The following is a 15681-nucleotide window of genomic DNA, read 5'->3' on the forward strand; positions in this document are numbered from 1 at the left end:
GTTATTTTGCTAGATTAGCTCCAGATTTGGCTTCAGTACTGACTAATCTAATGTTTATGTACAAATATAATATTGTAAAACTTCCTATTAAAAATATGAATTTAAAAGAGATTTGCTGAGCGCTGTAATCAGTTATGCACCAGCTTGTCTGTTCTTAACCAATGATACTAAAGCAATAGTCAATTCTCATCCAATAAGAATCCATCACCCACACTAGCACCAAAATGTTGTGTCAGAATCATACTAGGTTTAATTGACCAAACATATCACAGTGTTTTGTACTTTATAAACATTTAAAAACTGAATCGTGCATTTGTAAATGTGACAAATATCCACATGTGGTAAAGTTCTGCACCAGGAACAATAATTTCAGCTCAATCAGAATGGAAGACTGAGTGCCAGTTCTTAACTAAAGCACAATGAAGATCTCTGCTAGTCCCTATGTAGCTACAGATCAGACGGCGGTGACAAATATTGCTCTGTACCACCATTCACATATATTAAACCAGAGCAGCATGGCATTAAAACAATTCTCACACTGGTACAATAATAAGTTTGCAGAGATCAGCAGTTTTTTATATGAAACAACATGCGCAGGATGTTACTGGTACAGTACATTAAGCACATTGACAACACAGAGACTGCATAATTCCCTCCATGAGGTATTATATTGCCTAGATTACATATATTACTGGTTCCTGTTTCTATTGAGTGACACATTTACATTTCTTGCTTTACCGACAGGAATAAAACTGTTAGTCATACAGTCTCACAGGAAGATTGAAAGGCTGCATATCTTAAATTGAATATGAAAGTGTAATCACTGGGCCGAACAGATTAAAGACATAGAAAGTGAACAATTTACAATATATTAAGTATGTCATAATGAAAAAAAAAAGAACGTTGAATGTTCAAATAAACAAAATAGTTTTAAACGTACATTTCCTCACTCAAATTGAACCAATTTGAAGAATCAGGAAGGCGAGATATACAAAATACATGGCTGCCAATTGCAGTTCAGTAATAATTCAGCATCATGTGCTCCTCTTATTGGCCATAAATAGGTTACAGTGTGTAAACCAAAAAAGCGATGTGCAAGGTCACCCAAAACATAAGTATTTAATATAGGCAGTATTAATAGTCAGTTTACTAGTGTTAGCATGCACACTTTAGCCTCTTGTCAGGGATATACTGCATTCTCAACAAAAAAAACAATATCTTTTTAGATTGAAAAATATAAAAAATATTTTTCTCTTATCTGTAAAATCCTTTAAATGCTCAAAGGAATGTCTGGAGGAAAAATAAAATAGAGCCCTAGAAAACCGGAGGTCATTCTTCTCAACCTGAAACCGGTTTACATACTGAAAAGATACATGTTGGCATGCAGGAATGGTCTTCTGTAATATCCACTCCCTGACACAAACATGACACTGCAATACTGCTCAATCTATATGATCTAAATCAGATCAGTGTACAGAGGGGCACCAGTAGATCCTTCATCACCTACTGTATAATCACCCTTCCAAAGACAAAAAAAGCGTGCCTCTCAATAAATAACATATAAACAGGGCACTTAATTACTCATGTTGAAATCCTTCTGCCTAACTAGAAGGCAAGCTGATTTTTCAACTATGAGAAAAAAAAATGTAGGCAACCAAATGTTTTAAAGCATTTACCGAAATTCCTAATAAGCGTAGTGGTTTTAGGATTTAATTATGAAAATATTTATGAACCAAATTAGATACAAGGTGCAATAACCCCTCCGACGCCGTTTGGCTTCAGTTTCCATCAGTCCAGCAAGATGACCGGAGCTTGTCCTGCTGAAGGCGAAACTGTCCATCTCTCTTCAGTAGATGTATATGACCATCAGAGACGTGCGTTTTAAGTCCATTTATAGCCTCTTCACATAGTTCCCAGGAAAGGTTCCAAAAAACTTGGTTCTCCTTGACGTTCCTAAAATATAAAATTGGAAAAGCTGTGCTATACTTTCAAAATGCATTTAATATGGAGAAATGGATTACTGTAGCCACATCAGATGAATCATGCATGACTAACTGCTTTAAACTACATAATATAGCAATATATATATATATATATATATATATATATATATATATATATATATATATATATATATATATATATATATATATAAACATAAATGAACATCAGAAGGTATGAGGAAAGATACAGATTAAACTTGCTGAAATGTATATGTCATTTTTAATTCAACCACAGAATAAACATCTATAAAACAGTAACTTTTGTTTTTGATTTCTAATCATATAGAGATCTTAGGTTAAATCAATAAAAAAGAAATGATTAAAAGTCTGATATTAAAACAATCATAGAAAAATATGAACAAACATTAAAATAAAATGTTCAGTTTTTGTTCAAGGTAATTTTCTATTTTCAGTTTTGAAATAATCACTATTAAAATTGAAAGTATCAATCAGTAAAATACAAAGGCAATTAAATAAAGAATTATATGACTAATCTACACTCACCCGCCACTTTTTTATTTTTAGGTACACCTGTACAACTGCTCGTTAACACAAATCTGTAATTAGCCAATCACATGGCAGCAACTCAATGCATTTAGGCATATAGACATGGTCAAGACGATCTGCTGTTCAAACCGAGCATCAGAATGGGGAAGAAAAGGGATTTAAGTGACTTTGAACATGGCATGGTGTTAGAAGGGCTGGTCTGAGTATTTCAGAAACAGCTGATCTACAGGGATTTACACGCACAACCATCTCTATGGTTCACAGAGAATGATCCGAAAAGAAAAAATATTCAGTGAGTGGCAGTTCTGAGGATGCAAATGCCTTGTTGATGCCAGAGATCAGTGGAGAATGGCCAGACTGGATAATGTGCCATGTCATAAAATGTAAAAATATTTCAGACTTGTTTCTTGAACATGACAATGAGTTTGCTGTACTCAAATGGCCTCCACAGTCACCAGACCTCAATCCAATAGAGCACCTTGTGATGTGGTGAAACGGGTAATTTGCATCATGAATGTGCAGCCGACTGCAGCAGCTGAGATGCTATCATGTCAATACGGACCAAAATCTCTAAGTAATTTTCCATAACCTTGTTGAATCTATACCACGAAGGATTAAGTCATTTCTGAAGGCAAAAGGGGGTCCAACCCGGTACTAGTAAGGTGTACCTAATAAAGTGGCCATGAGTGTGACTGAATATTTGAGTAATGGTCCCTGAAAATCACTGGATTAAATTACATTGTCAAATATATTAAACCAAACAAGTATTGTAAACTGTAATAATATTTTAAACTACTTTAAAAGCTTTTTTATTGAATAAATGCGTTTTTTGTTTTTTTAATACTCATTAACGGAAAAATCTAATGTAATTATTCCATACTTTTGTCATTGGCCCTTGAAAATTTGCCCCTTGAACCTTAAAACCAGTTTTAAAGATCATTTTTAGTTGAACAGCAGCGCCACTTAGTGGCAAATTAAAGAACATCACTGAAATGCTCCTTTAATACTAGCAAGCAACGGGATGAAAATAGAATTCACAGACTTACCCACAAACCATCCATCATCACACTTTTCCATGACATCAACAACATCACCTTCCTTCAGCTCCAGCTCATCTTCATTCCGTGGCATGTAGTTATACAGTGCTTGAAATCTGCAAGATGAAGCGATAGAATTGGGGCTTTTAAAGCTGACCAAATTTTCTACATGAACTTTATAGGTTGTTAATGTGCATATACAGTAGTCAACATTTGAAGTTGATCAAAACGTTTAAAAAAAAAATGTTCTTAATATGAGAATAGTTTTTTTTTGGAGCATTTTAGGAGAATCATGTTAAAAAGTTTTGACCCACTTTAAATGTTGACTACTGTAGAAGAAGACTTGAGATACTCACGGTTCCCCTCCACCTTGAAGTGGATCACAAGCATATGCTTGTCTTTGGGACTGAAAAAGAGAAAAGAGGAAAGGACATTTAAATGTTTCCGTCTCTCGTTCTGCTGTATCTGATAGTGAGAACAGCCAGACTTCCACTGTGCTCATTAATGCGAAGCCTGAGGCCAGACCTGGATCAGCTGTGTGTATCTGAACTATGTTAATGACCAAACCTGTCTAAACGTAGATTAAACACAGATTAAAACAAAAAGGAACTGCACTTTATTCAAACACGCGTGAGATCCAGGACTACCGGGGGCTCAAAATCTTGCTTTCTAAGCCATCAAACAACATATTTTCTGAAATATGTTTGATCTCTGGACTTAGAAAGAGTTAAAAAATGCCTTAAGTACTGAAACCGAGGACTGTACTCCCCTTGCTCGGAAGAAAATGTGGGGAAAAGGCCGCTTGCCTGGCCCTGGGGAGTACACCTTGTTTAAGCTGCGTACACAGGACAGATCATTGGGACATTCCCAGGAAAAAAATCCAGACAACCCAAACACTCTCAATGCATTGCTAAAAACACGCCAATCTTGAGCCACAAAACACACCGTAGACATGCAGAAAAACCACTTTCAGCATGCAAAATGTTATCAATCTACAGACATATTAAGAATTAAATGTTAATTTCTTCACCACTTAATGCACAAACGCTCAGATAGACAAGACCTTGGTGTTAAAGTCATAGTTCACCCAAAAATAAATCTTTTACTGCTTATTTTTTCACAGTCAAGTGGTGCCAAACCTGTTTGAGCTTTTTTTCTTCTGTTGAACACAAAATAAGCTATTTTGAAAAATGTTGTAAACCAGAACCATTGACACCATAGAAACAAACAAATATAGTCAATGACTATAACGGTCTGCACTTTTTTTCAAAATTTGTGTTCAGTATACGAAAGAAAGTTTGTTGAAAAGGGATGGGTGCATAAATAATGACAAAAGTTTTATTTTTGGGTAAACTATCCCTTTAAGAGTATCCCTCGTTCATGAATTAACATTGTATTGATAGAATGATACTGCGCATCATGTGACCATACACTGAGAAAAAAAAAAAAGATTACTGTATCATTCCGAACATCATTACATTTAGGTACAGCAGCAAATTAAATCAATCAATGTCATTATGCATTGAAAAAGGAGAGAAAACTGAGTTTCCCTTTGGTCAGATGTGCCATTGCCACACAGGTTGCACATACTCCCTACCCTATTAGATGGCGAAAAGTTTTGACCTCTAACAGGTGATCCGCAGGACCTCCTAGACATCACAGGGCTACGAGGGGGTTTACCAACAACCACAACATCACGCCTTAACACAGGCTGAAAGAACCAGGAGAAGCTGACATGAGTAGTCATTAAAAAAAACAATTTGCAAAAATACACACTGTTGTTTAGAAGTTTGGGGTCAGACAGATTTTAATTAGCAACAATGCATAAAATCGATTAAAATGAACAGTAAAGACTTTCTCTGTGCTGCAAAAAACATTAAGCAAAACAGTATTTTTTTCCCATAATCCCCTAAATTACATGAAAATGATCATATTTTAAATTATTTTGTGGGTGTGTATGGACTCACTCTTGAATTGTGATAACTGAAACAATGTTACCCATGTATCTGCTCTTTTTTGACCAAATTAACAATACAGTGATCGCCATGATTGTCACGTCATGTTTAAAGGTGCAGCATGTAAGTTTGACACCCAGTGGTTGAACTAGGTATTGCATTCCTGGATCAAAACAAACGCAAGCGCAGGTTGCCAGATTGAGAACCAAAAGGAGCGATTCTGACTATAGAGCCTAAAGGCCGATTTAAATCATGTTCTATATAAAAGCAACTGAATACAGCTGTTGTGTTTCCTCTGGTGCAGTCAAATTACTTATCACTACGTCTTTTGTCACACAGCATGCTATTAGGACACAGGATTACAATGTATTCTGCTCACCTAACATTTATGCTCATAATATTTATATTTTTTGCTAATTAATTTTATTGAAATTTATTTCTGTAACAGACCTATGCTTTAAGAGCCTTCTGAATGAATGAATTAAATATGCAGTTTTCCAGCAAGGCAACCCGGGGTGCTGAAATATAATTAGCTAAAGTAGCATTCGGCGGGTTAAAAGAACCAAAACAAAGACAGCCGTTCTGGCGCATAACAGACATTTTTAAAGCAGAATATCTGACTTCAGCATTGTTTTTCAGATGAACAAGAATGTTCACTTAGCATGTTTCCTAAATATCTGCAAACATATAGCATTTTTATGCTTTATAAAAGTCAATAACTTCAATACAGCACCTTTAACTTATGCTTGAAATGTGTGGCATCTAAGTCCACTTGTTTTTTTTTATGTTTTTGAAGCTGGCTCATAGCAACACTGAATTGAGTTTTTAAAGGCAGCAGATGTGGCTTGTGACATTTTAGTCTTACTTAAAGATACCTTGTTACCTGTAATTGTGTATATTGCATCATGCATATACACATTTACATACATGTCATTAACGACTAGTCATACATATTTTGTAGAATTATTATTATTATTATTATTATTATATACAGTTAAAGTCAGAATTATTAGCCCCCCTGAATTATTAGCCCATTGTTTATTTTTTCCTAGTTTCTGTTTAAGAGAAGATTTTATTCAACACATTTCTAAACATAATAGTTTTATTAACTCATTTCTAATAACTGATTTATTTTATCTTTGCCATGATGACAGTAAATAATATTTGACGAGATATTTTTCAAGACACTTCTATACAGCTTAAAGTGACATTTAAAGGCTTAACTAGGTTAATTAGGGCAACTAGGCAGGTTAGGGTAATTAGGCAAGTTATTGTATAATGATGGTTTGTTCTGTAGACTATTTAAAAAATATAGCTTAAAAGGTCTAATAATCTTGACCTTAAAATGGTGTTTAAAAATTAAAACTGCTTTTATTCCAGCTGAAGTAAAACAAATAAAACTTTCTCCAGAAGAAAACATATTACCAGACAAACTCTGAAAATTTCCTTGCTCTGTTAAACATCATTTGAAAAATATTTAAAAAAAGAAAACAAATTCAAATAAATTATTCTAATAATTCTGACTTTAACTATGAACACAAGCCTTGTGTTTGTGTATGAACACAAACACACACAAAAAAAATGTGTTTGCATTTTCAGGGATGAATATGAATGCATTTGTCACCAACTCTCTGCTCAGTGTGTGTGTGTGTGTGTGTGTGTGTATACAAAACATTATTAAGTACTCACAGGGTGAAGAGAGGACAGAATGTAGTTGGAGTTTGCATTTATACGTGCTTTTAAGCATCAAATTAGCATATTAGAATATTTTCTAAATCCTTATTTGACACAAAAAATCATGCAGTAACGGTTGCTGGAAATTCAGCTTTGCCATTACTGGAGTACATAACATTTAGAAAAATCTTCTAATAAGCTATCTGCATATTTTACACATCTAACAATATTACAGTTTTTACTTCAAAATACATGCAGCTATCGGGATCATAAGAGACGTCTTTTTACAACATTATTTAAATAATACCAACCACATCTTTTGAGTACTTCTGAGGTAGTGTATACATTGGGGGGGAGGGGGGATATTTAACATGAGTAAGTGAATATTCCTTGATTGGAGCAAATTATTAGCTTCTTTTAAGTCTTAATGTATTTACCAAGTTGTCCAATCATCTGTTATGAGAGTTGTTTTTTTCCATGCCAGTGGACAGAGCTAACAAGCAAAAGCCTACAAAGCTAATTTAAAGTATCCTGGGATTGTGAGTAGTGTTTAGGGGTGATTTAAATATGTCTATGACTTACTAATAATTAATGATTCTACCTCCCCATATATAATAGTAATAATTTACCGTAAGTCAGACATACAGTGTGAACTACAGTTTTTCATGTATGTAGCAAGCACACTATGGTGCAATAAATCTTTCATGGAAATGCATGCCGTAACAATAATGTATTTACGTTATATAGGTCGCTTTAATAGAGAATGTTAGTGTATGTATTATGGAGTGGTAGGATTAAGGGGAAGGGGAGGATGGTGAGCACTAGTACAGTCACTAACAAGCACCTTGTCTTTACCTTGACCTTTGGGGAGCGGAGGTCCTGCCGAGGGAACAGTTTTGCCAAGTGAGGGGGTGACTGTGAAACCCCAGGCAATGGTGGGGTGGAGCATGGGGAAGTGGGGGAGTATTTAGCAGATGTGAATGGCAATGACATCTGTGAGGACAGAGAGGAGAGACGAGGAGAGGCATTCTGGGAAACTTCACCCTGCTGATGTGGAGATGAAAACAGTTATACATGCTAAAGGCACGTTCATCATGCTCTACAGATGCTTCAGGATCTACAGGCGAAGTGTGTGATTATTTTATTTTTTTGGTGCAGTTTAACAAACAAAAATGCAAACTTAATGGCCACTGGAAACAATAATAAGCATTCCGTGTTAGCGTTTGCACAAAACATTTATTTTAAAGGAACAGTTCACCCAAATTGAACTGAAAAATTGAGATTTTGCTTCAATTTACTCATTCTCAGGCCATTCAATATGTTGTTGTTGTTGTTGTTTTCTTTAGATGATAAAGATTATTTTTAGCTGGGCCAGTGGTCATGGTGATTCATAAAATACGATATAATGGCTACTGCCACTTTTAGTCAAAAAAGCATATGTGGGCAAAACAAAATGAATACTTTTTTACTTGAATAATAAGTGTCTTGTCAAATAACAGTGTATGCATAGCACCCTAACCAGACTTGGAAGGCATAGGTAAAAAAAAAAGTTATTTTTATAAAATTAACTGCACATAAAATCTGGTCTTAAAAAGTCACCTACATCTTGGAAGGCCTGAGGATTTTTTTGTGTGTAAACAGTCCCATTAAAGGGTTGGTTCATCCAAAAAAGGAAATTCTGTTCAAAACTCACCCTAATGTCGTTCTAATACCCTGAGACCTTTATTCATTTTCAGAACACACAATGTTTTAGAATAAATCCAAGATCCCTCTCCTCCATGGACAACAACAGTCCTGAGATATTTAAATTCCAGAAAAATCAAAAACACTTTCAAATCATTCCAGAACTGTAATCATTCAAAGTTCCAGGAACATTTTATGTGCAATTAAATTTATAAAAACAACTTTTTTTTTTTGTATTTAAAAAAAATACAAGTCTTTATCTTATAGTACCTTAAAGCAGAGGTTCCCAAACTTTTCAGCCAATTAATTAGATTTTTGGATATCACCAAGTGATCACCGCTCATTATTCATCGACCCCCCGAGGGGTCTCAAACCTCACTTTGGAACCACTGTCTTAAGCCTGGTTATACTTCTGCGTCAAGTGATCGGCGTAACGCACAGCGCATGCAACGCGCGTAGCTGCGCATTTATACTTCTGCTCGCTATCTCTGTTGGTCTGCATTAACACTTCCAAAATGCTAGTGGGTAGTGAGGTGTAAATGTTCCTCTGTGTCAAGTTTCTTCGCTTCTGTTTTGTTTTTACTGAACGCTTCCTGAATGTACAAGTGGCTCAAACTCGCTCATTTTGAGGCAGGAACAGGCGAACGTGCAACAACTTTAATCATGAGGTAAACACAGAACAAAACTTTCCATTCGGAGCTCCTTCACGGGACTCCAACCGCTCTATCGGGCTCACGCAGCTCTTGGTGCCGCCCAGACTCGTCAGCTCTACCAAGCTGACCAATCACTGAGCTTGCGCTATGCTTCGCTGTGACGTGTAGTTACAATTTTTGAGAGGTGCACAGCCACGACAATTACGGCGTAGGACTAAGCGTCAACACGTAGGCTGCGCCGTAGCATACGCGTGTGCTTGACGCAGAAGTATAAATCAGCCTTTAAAAGTACAAAAGTTTACCTTTTAGGTACTAATGTGCAGCTGTAAAGTACAAAGGTTTACCTTTTGAAAGGTTTTGTTACTGTATCTTCTGGATTTTAGACATCTATGGACCATTTTTGCATATAGAGGAGGAGAGAGCTCTTGGTTTTCATCTAAAATATCTTAATTTGTGTTCTGAAGATAAATGAAGGTCATAGAGAATTGGAAAAACATGAGGGTAATAACGCATTTCATTTTTGAGTGAACTAACCCTTTAACTCATGGGGTTTAAAACAAAAAAAGACAAAAGTGACACACTTCTCCTGTAAGGAAATTTACTTTCACTTTTCAGTTTAGGGGCATTACCAAACAGCAAGCTCTACCTCAATATCTGAACCCTCACTATGGGCAAGTTGGAGTGGAGTGAATGTATTTGATGGCAGGGTTTTATTTAAGAAGCTGTTGTCTTCATTCTGCTCCTCCTCAATGAAGAGTCTGGGTAGCTTTTCCACAGTATCTGGTTCTTGGTGATACAAATCCTCCTCTTCTAAGAATGCACCCTTTGATTGGCTGGCCTTTATAATCGACACTAGCTCCTCACACAGATCATCCTCTAGGTCTTTTGGTGGCAGAATATCCAATGGAGATTTTTGACCTTCAAAAACAACTAAGTCAATAGGGCTGCCCAATTTAGGGGAGTCTGTCTCGCCTGGCTTGTATCTGTCTTTGGGATCTGAGAACAACTGCAGTTCCTTCACAGGCAAATCTGCTTTGTGACTGGACAGAATTTCTATGACACTGCCAGACCTGGAGTCAAATGTGGGTGAAGTGGGCGAAGGAGTGAAGGAGGCGGAGGTGAGGTAGGGTTGAGGTGACGGGCTGGGATCAGGGGACATGTAGGACTTTGGGGAGGAGATGGGAATGAAGTGGCCCTCTTTGAGTGCAGGTGTGGAGACGCGGGGAGTGAGTGTTGGAGAGCGGCCCAGTGTGGAGGAGGCGGGAGATGGCGAGATGCCAGAGTCAAACGCTTCATAGTATGGCTGGAAATTGGAAGGGAAGGGAGGAGGTGTGGGGGCAGGGGTTCCTGAAGGGGACAGACCCAGAGTGAGAGCCAACCACTCGCTGGTGATGGCTTGAAGGTGTGCAGCTCTCTGTGGACTGGGAGAAGATGAGGAGAGTGGACGGATAGTTGGGGATGGAGAGTTGTGGAGGTTACGTGTAGATGACGGCTTAAGGGAAAGAAGGAGAGAGGGAAAAACAGAAAGTGATAGTAATGATACACTGGGAAAATATGAGAACTGATAGAAAAGATAATGAAAGTGACAAGAGGATAGATGAATGTGGTAGTTTATGAGAAAATACCACCTAGAAAATCACAGCACGAAAACAGCACTTTCTGTTCAGTAAATCTGATTGATTCTAGATGATTTAGGACGTTTCATAGCTAAAGTTTGGGTTTGCATACCATTTCGTAAGGATTAATACAGCGTAGCAGAAATGCTGTCTTTGTAAAAGCTTTTTGCAGTCATTTCAGGTATTAAAAAGGCTCCACAGATGCAATATGTGGGAAACAGACCTAAGACTAAAGGCATGAGCTACAAGGAACAATATGTGCAATTAATATTTTTTAGTCCACAATAACTGTCTGTACTGATTTGTAAAGTGGAAACAACAACACAATCACTGAGTCACAATCTTTACAATACAAGCCTTCAAACACCAAACAAGTTTCAGTGCAAAATCTCAAACCTCCATAGAACTTTTACATTACACAAAAGGGTCTTTTTAGAGCAGGGGTGTTAAACTCAAATTGGTGGGGGGGGGGGCATTTCAGTGACTGACAATACATAGGATAGTCGATTTAACATTAAAGCAGAAGAAAAAAGTGACATAAGAGATGCATCTTAGGACAACAGACTTGATGTTCATAATTTAAGCATTACCTCTCATCATTGATAATGCAGATCAGCACGTTTTTTGCTTCATAAAACTGCTGAAATATATCTGTGGCTGTTTAAATTAGCATTTTGACATTTAAGTAGTGATAATAATGATAATAATCATAGTTTTTATTCTGTCCCAACCAATTGTTGCTTTACCAAAAGTTTAACAGACAGTACAAGAACAGCAGAAAGCAGTTTGGGTAACTTTAATGACTTTACTGGCAATTGTTCTTCTTAGTATTTTTCTTTTTTGTAAAACTACCACAAAGAGGAGAAAAGTAAGTATATATTCACATTTACTTTCAATTCAACCAGCAGTAAAATGTACATAGTTTCCATACAAATCTCAATACGCATATGAGGTAAATCTATTAGACCATTTGAATCGAATATTAGCAAAATTTGCATATTTTTTACACCACCAGCATAACGTGTAAGCCATGAAAAAGGGTTTGTTCAACACAACACAGGTGGTATCAAAGTGATAATAATCAAATGATCCTTAAATATTTACAAAAATTGAGCTTTAGTAAAAAATAGAGCACCTAGGGACATATTTCAACGTTTAAATCAGCCACAGAAATAATAAGCAGGTGCAATATTCTCAACCTGAGAAAAAACAGAGGTAAAACTCAAATATATACAGTGCAGTACTTTAAATGCCCAATAGATGGGATTGGGGGGGGGGGGGGGGTCAAAATAACAAGTGGCTATATACACAACAATGATTGTGATTCATAAACATATGGGCTGCATCCGAAAACTGTATATTTCTATACTATATAATAATCTAATTTAGTATGCGAGCCATGTAGTATGTACAAATTCATAGAATTCGAAAATCAGTATGCGAGAAGTACGCGGATGACTTAGTATATCCGGCAAGATTCTGAAGTGTGCATCCCATGCACGCTGCGCTATACCATGATGCCCTACAAGAGAATTCATGAATGGGAGTAAAACGGAACAACTCGATCATTACAAAATAGCGGATGTCCGAATTTCATTCATACTGCTCGTATTCATACTGTATAAGCGTACTTTTCTAACAGCCGAGTATTACATTTAAATTCAAATTCAGTGCCTACTGAGTAGTAGGCTGTTTCGGATGCAGCCATGTTTTGTAGGGCAGAATCTCATATTTTTGACGTCAGTTGCGGGTTGGATGGAGGATGAGGGAGGCCATAAATGGCCAACCCGCCGTGAGTTTGAGACCCCTGTTTTAGAGTATAAATGTATTTATTTATTAATTAAAATGAATCCAAAAATGTTATTTTATGGCATCACTTTAAAAACTCTTATTTGGAACCTTCATTTTTAAGAGTGTAGTGCCCAGTGCTTTGGACAAAATCTACTGCACAAATGAGAGTTAGGTGTGCAACTGTATGTGAATTTGTGAACTGACAGTGTATGATTTGCCATTTAAAACCTTAAAACATGTTTTTTTTTTAAAGCATGAGATTAGTTTAACGACATTTATTCACTAAAATGATGTTTATCTTTTTGAGTATAGCTGAAGTGTCCAAATATTTGACAAAAATACCCCGTCCAGACACTTCCTGCTTAGTAAAACAGCAAGAACTGAGCAGCACATGTATATCGCAGCAGGTCATGCCCACAATCTAATTAGCCTATACTGGATACTGGCAGGACGTGTGATTAATCTGATCTAATCCTGCTGGCTTGGTCTCACGAGAGCGAAGTAATAAGCCTTTACTTCTTTGTTCTTTAGATGGAATTACAACTCAAGGGCATTTAATCTGAACTCAGGCTTATCTTACACAACAAGCCAAAGGTAATCTAAAGATGACAGAGGTGATCTATTTTAGGACTGGGACAGTTGCCATCTGAAAAAGGATTAATTTTGCACTTGCCACCTTGTTGACTCTGACAGCGCTGTACATGACCTATGGCAAAGAGTAACATGATCTGAATGAAAGGTTTTGCTGCCTCTGACGCCACCCTTTGTCGGCACGGATCATGTATTTAAAGTATAAGTTAGTATTTATCCAGATAAGATTATGCACTTACTTAAGTGGATCAGAGTGTATATTCCGTGGATATAAGTAACCCGAATTCACATGTCTCTCATCACCATGATTGAAACCTCATGACATTGTAATATGAAATATGTTTAAGACCGTTAAGCCTCTTTAAGCAAAAATACAATTGAAAACGTACCCTACTGTTCAGTCTGTCACTGGAGAAGCTGGTAGGTATACTAGGCCCAGGCGGTTGTCCAGTATTTTGTACTGAAGTCTTCTTAATGACATCCACATACGACACTGGAAATATTCCTTGTTTGTTTGTACCTGGGATCTTTCCCTCAAACCAGTTTTTGTCCACCTGCCGCACCAATACAACACGCTCTCCCTGGAAGACATCAACATGATATATTAAGTGGTATAACAGTGGAACAAATGAAACAAGTGCAAAAATGATACGAGTATAACCTTTTAAAAAAGTATTTAATGTTTAACCTGTAATATGGAAAAACCGCTGGTTGTGACTAGGCTTGGGCAGTATCCAAATTTCAATACCGTCAAAATTTTTTTTACCTTGGTATACGATATTACAGTGCAGATTTCCATCTCTCTTGTTCACCTAATGTTGCACAATTTGCAAATTAACTCGTCCATATTTAAGAGCGTGTGTGGAGACGCTGACGCGGTAAACAACAACAGAGGATACATGGAGGAGGAAAGTGGTCAGTCGCCACAATTTGCTCCCACCAGACCTGAGATCTCTCTCGTACCCACACATTCCTCTGAATGGTGGAGGACACCATATATAAACCATAGGCACAAGCTGCAATGATGGCCTTTTCCTTCCTCCTCTGCCTCAAAATCATTTTAAAATTGGGTGAACTTTGCATATTTCGCAGAGCTAAAAGCAAGGGAGTTTCTTCCATCGTAGCTAGTGTGACACAGACATCATGAATTATAGGGCAAGTATAAACACATGAATCGGATGAAGGTCACAATTAAAACAATGTGTAAATGGACAGTCAAAAAAATCATATATAGGCAACAAATCAAAATTGGGCATCAAGACCTGACAGTGTAAACGGGGCATTAAGTGCTCGACTCACCATCTTTCCCCACTTCTCTCTATCTCTTCCACACGGTCTCGTAATGACAACCATGCATACTTATTTTTAGGCATTAAAGAAATTCTATTTAATATTTAATCCTTGTCTCCAATATAAGTGCATTGTTCTTTTCATGACGGTATAACGGTACTGAAACTGATACAGTTGCTATTTTTAGATCCTGTGGTATTTTAGATATTACTGTATTACCCCCACCCCCACTCACCCCAAGCCCAATTGTGAACTTTTTAATTTTCCTTTGTGTTGAAACATGATAATAAAATAGCATAGAATATAAGAATTCAGCAACAAGTTAGACTTGTAAAGGTCTTTTTTTCAAAGTGTAAAAAAAAACATTAAGTAGTGGAATAATGAGCCAGAGCTGAAAACCAAAAGCTAATTATGACATCAAGACTAATAAAACTTTTACTTTTCTTAATGAAAGTTCCACATTAGTATCAGCATTAAAGTTGTAACGGGCAACTGCTTCTCCAATTTCTTTGCTCTGGGCTGGAGGAGGTGGTCTTGCTGGCAGATGTCGCTCCGATGGAGGGATTTTCTGAGAAAAGAGAGAAATTAGAGGTTGAAGTATCTTTATACTGAATGTACACAAAGACAGAGAGCTTTCTACACACCTCCACATATGAGATGGGGAATATCCCTACATGTCCATGGTATTCTCCTTCATACCAGTTATTATCTATCTGCCGACTGATGTATACTGTGTCTCCTTTTTTGAACGTCAGCTCTCTGGAAGGAAAACATCAAGACAACTAGATTCCACAGGGGAAATAACACGATTATGCTAAGGACATACATAAATAATGCATTCAAATTGACTGACTGATTGTAGCACATCTAACGCAGAATAA

General features: G+C 36.8%; 2 protein-coding genes across 53 annotated transcripts in view; one reads left to right on the plus strand and one right to left on the minus strand.

Annotated features, from left to right (window-relative positions):
• cfap96 (cilia and flagella associated protein 96) overlaps positions 1 to 15681 on the plus strand; it is a 53688-nt gene that overhangs the window by 29968 nt on the left and 8039 nt on the right. The window lies entirely within an intron of this gene.
• sorbs2b (sorbin and SH3 domain containing 2b) overlaps positions 226 to 15681 on the minus strand; it is a 102246-nt gene continuing 86790 nt past the window's right edge. For 32 of the 50 annotated variants that reach the window (XM_073921962.1, XM_073921938.1, XM_073921957.1 and 29 more), the window contains 9 exons: positions 15445 to 15559; positions 15240 to 15368; positions 13900 to 14091; positions 10159 to 11004; positions 8032 to 8223; positions 5145 to 5258; positions 3904 to 3953; positions 3557 to 3663; positions 226 to 1953 (listed from right to left, as the gene is read on the minus strand). In XM_073921962.1, coding sequence (XP_073778063.1) covers positions 1892 to 1953; positions 3557 to 3663; positions 3904 to 3953; positions 5145 to 5258; positions 8032 to 8223; positions 10159 to 11004; positions 13900 to 14091; positions 15240 to 15368; positions 15445 to 15559 — 1807 coding nt within the window. In that variant the 3' untranslated portion in view covers positions 226 to 1891. The remainder of the gene's footprint in view (positions 1954 to 3556; positions 3664 to 3903; positions 3954 to 5144; positions 5259 to 8031; positions 8224 to 10158; positions 11005 to 13899; positions 14092 to 15239; positions 15369 to 15444; positions 15560 to 15681) is intronic. The other 18 variants (XM_073921970.1, XM_073921955.1, XM_073921966.1 and 15 more) reach the window with 3 other exon arrangements.

Source organism: Danio rerio, chromosome 14, assembly GCF_049306965.1.
Source record: "Danio rerio strain Tuebingen ecotype United States chromosome 14, GRCz12tu, whole genome shotgun sequence".
Taxonomy (NCBI): Eukaryota; Metazoa; Chordata; class Actinopteri; order Cypriniformes; family Danionidae; genus Danio; species Danio rerio.